This window comes from Arachis stenosperma, chromosome 8 (assembly GCF_014773155.1).
Source record: "Arachis stenosperma cultivar V10309 chromosome 8, arast.V10309.gnm1.PFL2, whole genome shotgun sequence".
In the NCBI taxonomy this organism is placed as follows: Eukaryota; Viridiplantae; Streptophyta; class Magnoliopsida; order Fabales; family Fabaceae; genus Arachis; species Arachis stenosperma.
In genome coordinates this window covers 33,355,110-33,362,559 of record NC_080384.1, presented here as the reverse complement: position 1 = coordinate 33,362,559, position 7,450 = coordinate 33,355,110, and the positions used below count along the sequence as shown (strand labels likewise).

The 7,450-nt window shown below is 33.6% G+C and overlaps 2 protein-coding genes across 4 annotated transcripts; both read right to left on the bottom strand.

Annotated features, from left to right (window-relative positions):
• LOC130946917 (equilibrative nucleotide transporter 3-like) lies at positions 1–3,419 on the bottom strand. 3 transcript variants are annotated; one of them, XM_057875813.1, is made up of 10 exons: positions 3,225–3,419; positions 2,512–2,573; positions 2,309–2,413; positions 1,981–2,136; positions 1,751–1,894; positions 1,561–1,666; positions 1,294–1,466; positions 1,052–1,212; positions 698–956; positions 1–600 (listed from the first exon to the last, which is right to left on the bottom strand). In XM_057875813.1, the coding sequence occupies exons 2-10, from the start codon at positions 2,545–2,547 to the stop codon at positions 493–495; spliced, it is 1,248 nt and encodes a 415-aa protein (XP_057731796.1). In that variant the 5' UTR covers positions 2,548–2,573; positions 3,225–3,419; the 3' UTR covers positions 1–492. The 3 variants fall into 3 exon arrangements, with proteins under 3 accessions (XP_057731796.1, XP_057731797.1, XP_057731798.1); XM_057875814.1 differs by having other exon boundaries at positions 3,237–3,388; XM_057875815.1 differs by lacking the exon at positions 3,225–3,419 and adding an exon at positions 3,116–3,213.
• A 1,579-nt stretch (positions 3,420–4,998) lies between these two features.
• LOC130944926 (cytochrome b6-f complex iron-sulfur subunit, chloroplastic-like) lies at positions 4,999–5,895 on the bottom strand. The gene has a single exon (XM_057873525.1). It carries the CDS (start codon positions 5,830–5,832, stop codon positions 5,158–5,160), a length of 675 nt encoding a protein of 224 aa, XP_057729508.1. The 5' UTR covers positions 5,833–5,895; the 3' UTR covers positions 4,999–5,157.
• Between the last annotated feature and the right edge of the window lie 1,555 nt (positions 5,896–7,450).

Genomic DNA, 7,450 nt, shown 5'->3' with positions numbered 1-7,450 from the left:
TTAAAATAAAAAAAATACATATTTAATAAATTTAAAGAGAAAATAATATATTAACAAAAAAATAAAATTAATTTCTTAAAAATAATAAAAAAGCCTGTTGAGCCGCTAGTATATATAAACGGAATCGCAGTTAAAATAAAATTTCACAAAGCGTTTGTTGATGTGGGCTCAAATTAATTCCATTGCTTGTCAAGCTGTCCATCTTTCATTAGCCTTAGACCCAAGTAGACTAATAAACCCAAATTGATGATAATTCACAATTGGGCATGACCCAAAAGGTTGAATGCGGTTTAGCCTTACACCACAATAATCCACATTCCACACCCCCTTTGAGAAAGGTTTTGGTATTACCTTTGAAAAGATAACAAATTTGTAGCTTAGCAAAAGAACATGCAATAAATAAAACTATAAACACTTGTTTCCAGTAGAAAGAATAGGCGAAACTAATCCTTTCATCAGAAAAATTCACATGACTTTATTTTGCATTGATTTTCACCAGTCTTTTCCTATTAACCACAGCCAGTCAAGTGTCACCCCAGCAAAAATGCCTCCAAGGAGAAACAACACCAACAAGTTCCCCAATGCATTTTGTTCAGGACCCTACAACAAAATTTTCAAAGCAGAATAAATTAATGTGTCACATTCACAACTGTCTGTATGATGTATACTTGTTTTTAATATTAAAATTAAAACTCACCTTGTAACCTTTTGGTGCAGATGTAAGAACACATACAGTAAGGTAACCATTGGACAAGCCCAAGAAGGATGTCAAGAATATCATCCAACCTTGGTCACCATACTTTGCAGTGAAATAAAATGCTGGAACAAGTAGGAACCGACAAAGAATCATTATTGTTATCAACTTCCTGGACTCCAACTTCAACTTCTTCACTAGTGGAATGTATCTTCCAATCAGATCACACACATTGTACATTGCAATCAAAACAAGAGCATACCTAGTATGATATTTGGAAATGTCAGATGATACTGAGTTCATGTCTAGTTATGAAGGCAGAGGAAAATTGATGGAAGAACTTGTTTATCAAGTTACCATGTGCCTAGGCTGTGTGATCCAGTATCTTCTGATAGGAACCCAGGGAAGATAGATAGTGTGAGAGTATATATTAGGAACATGTCAAGTGCATAATCCATGTTTTCTAGTAACAATTGCTGGATTCCCTTCCTCTCTGGTTGTTTTTCATATCCCTCAACCTGGGGGAGAATTTGCATTAAGTTCAATTTGAAAAATAAGAAATTTGTGTAGCACAATGGAAAGTAATAAAAGGCTATTACTTCTTCAGATAATGTTTCTATGCCACCAGCTGCAAGGTCAGCTGAAACAGTTTTGGATCCTTCAGATGCTGCTTTTGAACGGTAGTACTTCACAATTGGTATTTTGGGGAAAACAAAGGCATAGAGAAGAACACAAACAAGCTCAAAGAATGTTGATATGGCAAAGAATAGAACTGCAAGGAAAGGTAAAAAAACAATAAGAGAAACAGAAGATTATGATGTCAAGAAGCTGTGACTTGAGTGTTGATGAGTAGAACTAGAACCTACTTGCTCCTTTCCGAAGACCATCCTTAGAATTCTCAAATGCTGCTTTTGTGATTAGCCTCAAAGCAGAGGTTAATGCCCCAGATGCTGCCAAACCAGCAAGGAAAGACTGCAACAAGAAATTTAAACCAGATTTAAAAAAATGCATTACATGTTTAAACTTTAAATTTCTAATTATGTTACCCATGTTAACCTGAATGAAATCTTGTCTCATGTAAGACAAATCTCCCACCATTCCACCTTGAACATGAGCATCCGCAACCCCAAAAGCGCCGCTAATTGCGCATATACCAATGTAAGTTCCAAGACCTCCTTTACCAGATGTTGCTAAATCCAACTAATGGAGATTGACAGGAAGATTTAATCAAAACCATCCTAAAAAGAAATCAAAACTCACAAACAAGTTAATTTAAGAGGACCTACAATTAAGACCAATAAAGTGCTTATGAAAAAGAGTGTGTATCCAAATAGGTTCCGGATTCTTGTGTTGATTTTGGCCTCATTATAAGCCAGTATTGCAAGTGTTCCAACTGCAAATGGTTGATACACAAGAGTAAGCACCCTAGGAGGATGGTATTTCTGCATAACCAAATGAATATGAGAATCACACAATAGTGTATAACAAAGATACGTGGCTATTTTTATAGATTTATTCAAAGTTTAATAACTTAACTATCAAAGTTTGCTATAAATTTTTAGTAAGATGTATGAGAAGCACCATCAACAGAAAAATACATGAAAAAATTGTTACCGGAAACAAGTAAACGTAGTAATCTTCAATTGTCAGCATGCTGTTCCATGAAAAAAGACATCCATTGCCAAGAAGCCAGCAGACAAATATTGCAAGATATTTTCCCTGTTAATACCAAATAAAAAAGGAAAATGGAAATTACAATTTCGTTTGCTTTAGTGTTCCTAAGATCCAATATAATTAGTAGTAGATCCTACACAAACCTGAACACGTGCTGGAACATCACTACTGTTATCCATGGCTACAGTGGATGATTCTATTCAATCTACAAGAAGGAAAATTTATACTTATGAAGAAGCCTAATCTGTTTATAATATCTACTATCTACAATATAATAATGAGCCATCACCACATATAACATCTGTAAATTGAATTCTTTAACAGTCTTGGGACCATGTGCAACTCATATAACTCTCATCACCCCAGAAAATAAAAAAGAAGAAATAGCATGGCTTTTGATTAACAGAAAACGTTGAAAATGCTAAAAAAAGGGGTCATAAATTGATAATAATTATAAACGTTTTGATTGGAATATATACTAAGTATTTCTTAATCAATAATAGCTGAGGGCACGGAAACTATATATATAAAATAAGAGTAATTAATTAGTATATAGAGAATTGGTGGCATCTACATATTATCAGTGGAATCTAAGCGCCATAATGGTGATATACACATATATGAAAAATATGCATTTTTCTTTGAAGATATTAACAATCAATAAGAATAAACAAAATTTATGTCGGCACACATATACATATACACATATATTATGTGCAGAAAAGAGGGAAGACCAAGCTAAGTTACCAGCAATTCCATATAGTGCCATTTAAAAAGTAGAAAATCAAATATCATTTGTGTTTGGCGTGCAACAGAGTGAAAGCAAAGCAGATTAACTAATGAAGGAAAAGCTTACTCTACAACTCACTGCGTGCAAGGTTCCCCCAAGAAACATATGGAAGTGGGAGAAATCTGATTCCGCATTCTAGCTAGGATAAACCAGAATCTTAATCTATTCTCGATACCATGTTGGTGGACAACATTTGACCATAATGAGTAAAAGTGAGTCCAAAGTTTCAATTTGAATAGTTCTATTAGTTAGTGTTATTTATTATAAATAGAGATAATAATAATATAATTGGTACGTATGAAATTAATAATTTAAATTATATCTTTTTTTATTTTTCTCTTATCTAATATTTTTTTATTTCTTTCTTATCCTATTAATTCTTTCTTATTTAATTTCTTTCTTTTTACAGGAGTATTTTCTTAATTCAAGTTTTTTCTTCATTCAGTAGCATTTTGAATATTATGCTAATAGTTGTCATATCGATGACGATGATGACCATAATAAATTAAATAATCAAACTATCAAACTATATTTATACTACAAATCAGTAATTATTTAATTATTAATATAAAATATAAAATAAATATACATAAATATTTTTTATTGTGTATGATATTTTTTAATTCGATAAATCAAAAATTAATTTGTTATGAATTTAAATTTTATTAAAAAATTTATCGTTGATTAATAAATTATTATACGTATAAATTAAGACTCAAACTCTAATATTTATTTAAATAGATAAATAAATGGATCAATATGAATGCTGCGTGGAATTCAATGGCTCATGGTTTGCGTTCATACTTCATATTTCGCAGCTGGGATGGGACCGTTGACTTTGCCATCATGCTCACACTTAGTGTTATTCAAATCAATCGGCTGGCATATGCATCATTATTCTTCTATATATTCACATCCGTTACACATATTACTACTGCTAATAATAGTACTAGTAATTCATTTGTGTCCATTATAAGTCAACATTTACAATGACGTACAAGATGCCACAGAAGTTGGCGTACTGGAAATAATTTTCAAATCCCTCAATTTTCTTTTATTGCAAAATCATTTATAAGTCCCTTCGTTGGATTCACATGGCTATTACTTCAACGCTGAGGAATCTGTTTCTCTTTATGAATGTCAACGACAATGAGGTTGTGAAGGTGGAAATTAAACTACTAACTAACTTCATATATACTATTCAAATTTTTTCCACCAACCCACTCTCCTATTTCCAGTAAAATTTTGAAAGTCTAAAGGATCCATAGATCACGTTTTTACATTTTGTATTGTACGTAAATAATTTAAAATATATTTAAGATTTAATATATTTAAGATTGAGGAATGCTAGAGAACTAACAATTTTGGTATTTTGTAACCATCAATTGGCCATTAATAATTAATAATATTTTTAATGGTGTGAGATTACATCACTTTTTTCTTGATGGTTAAGTGCTGGCCAAAAAACACAAAAATTACTGCCCCTAGACTTTTCCTTTAAGATTTAATAAAAATATTTTGTTTTTAATAAAAAAAATTTTACTCAAATAAACCTATCTAAATTAATACTAATTCAATTTAAAATTTCATTCCCCTACCACTTCCAAACTTCACAGCATTATATTATTCCAAGCTTTTAGTATAAGCACTTCATTCATTCACACTTGAGTCAAATGAACTTGGTTTTTTAATAGATTTGAATCTATCTCATCATTTGCATCTCAATTGTTATTGAAGAAAGTATTAGAGATTAAGCGAGTTTGTATTTACACAAAGTTTAATATATAAATTGGGAGAAATTCAGAGACGGAAATGGCATCCAGGGGAAGTGAAGAAGAGATGCAAGAGAAGAATTATGAGGTTCCTTCTTATGTTATATACTAGCATATTGATTACAAAACATGTTTATATATGAATAGAAGAAGAGATAGAGTTTGAATTATAGATTACATATGATATGTGTATGTGGCAGCAGGTGTGAGAATGGAAGAAGAGTAGTCTAAGCCCACCAGGGAGCGTCACCGGTTCTGAAATCAGTCTCAACCCATGGAACAAACACCACCTTCCCATCATCCACATCACAATGCGCCAATGCCAGAGACAAAGGAGCAGGTCCTCTGACAACTCTTCCTTGGTCATTGTACTGAGATCCATGGCAAGGGCAGATGAACTTGTTCTCCGCTGCATTCCACGGCACCACACAACCAAGGTGAGTGCACACCGCATTAATCCCATATGTTGCCAGTGTTCTGTCTTTCTCCACCACAAGGTACGTTGGATCTCCCTTCAATCCTTGTGTAAGTGTACGGTCACCAGGTCCATGCGCCTTGAGCCATTGGTCTGCAAGCACATCATTTCCAAGTGCATCCTTTGCAACAGTACCACCAGTAGCAGATCCTGAACCAGGAGGGACGAAGAAATAGGTATAAGGAATGAGCATTCCAGTAGAGGGGAGTGCAACAGCACCAAGGAGGAGAAGATTCATGAGCTGTCTCTTTCCCATGTCAGGTACTCTGTCAGCTGGAATACTCGTCGCCATGCATACCACTCGCATCCCTTTTCCCTTCCCAATCTTCATCTCTTTCCTTGAACACGATGATGAGGGGCACGATGCGACACTCCTCCTAGAACATAGCTGCGAAGGGGCTATAGAGGGCAGTGTGGTGGAAGCCATGCTTACACAAACAGTAAGAGGAAGATGAATCGAGGATGATGAGATGATATGATGATGGGTTAAAAATCTTAAACGAGAGGCAACGGTTTTTCTTGGATAAGGTGCTCTTGCCACGTGGCTGCCACATCGCCACATCTTCACTTCCCAATTTCGGATAATGCTTCATGTGGGCCTACTCTAATCAATATTGGGCCTAACCCTCTTTATCTTGGGCGCTTGGGCTTCGGCCCTTTTCTCTGCTTGTGGACCATTACCGAAAACCATATACACACTGGCTCTTTGGACCTTTACAAGATTCAAGGGAAAATTAATAAATTAGGTCCAGTCCAAAAAGGTGACTCATATTCACCTAACGTCATGTAAGTAGATACCAAAGAATTATGAAAAAGAAGAAAACAGCATGATCAAACCTATTGATAGATGTGTAGGGTTTTGATTGCAATTTGCAGATTATTGTATCCCAAATAAGTAGGTAGGAAAAGGCCCACTAGTTTGCGTTGTCTACGTCCTCCGTTGCAAACACAAAGGCATAGAATGATGTTGTTATCTGCATGGGGGGTATGGCGTGCCTCGTGCACTTATTATCAATCCATCATGCGCTTCTCTCACTACTCACTACCCTCATGTCGTTCTATAATATTACTCTCTCTTTTCTTCCGTAAAGAATTTTCATTTTATATTAAGAGTTGTTGCCTTCAAATGTATTTTATAATGTTACAACTTGGAATTCTTCATCTAATTACTAGCTATAAGAAATATTTTATAGTCCTTTGATTAAATTTACTTTTTCTTATAAGATATATAATTGTTGAGAGTAAGTGAGATAAGAGAAAAAGGAAAAGGGGAGGGTAATAGTGTTGAAACGAGAGAGAAAAAGGAATGAATAATACACATTGGGTGTCTTTAGGCTTTCTCTTGCATCAATGCAGCGAAAGAGGAGAATCTAAGGGTTTCGTCAAAGGAGATAAAACCAAAGAAGCAAAGCAAAAGGAGAGTCCTCAGCTATTTCATGTAAGTAGATATATATTATAAAAGGAAGGAAAGGTGTACCACAGGGGATATAGATAGAGCAAGATTGAAGCAACCACAAAGAAATAGAACGTTCTTTAAAGTCTTTTTCCAAGTGATGAAATCACATGAAAAAGCCGTTTTGCATCTAGTAATGTCTCAAACCTTTTTAATTTTTATGTCTCCAACTTAACTCAATTAAAACTCTTTAGTCTATTGAGCCAACACTGTATTGTATTGAGGGGTGTAATGCACTTTTTGTGGACCAAGGGCCAAAGATATTAGACGGATTCTAATTCTCAAATTTATTATTTTATATTTAAATATTTTAATCTGATTTTTCGATTTAATTTATAGTAAAAAAAAAAAAATACATCAATACAAATTGGAATTTTTTTATTTGTGCACCACAAAATTTTGAATTTAAATTTCAAAAAGAATTTAACCATTAGATTTCTTAACAAATTTTATTATCGTCAAATCTAAAGATAAGATTTATTAATTAAAATAAAAAAATTAACATCCATGTTAAAAAAAACACCAAATTGTCATTACAATATATTAACACAATGTTTTTTCATGTCTAAAAAAAGTCAGTCAAAATTTAAAT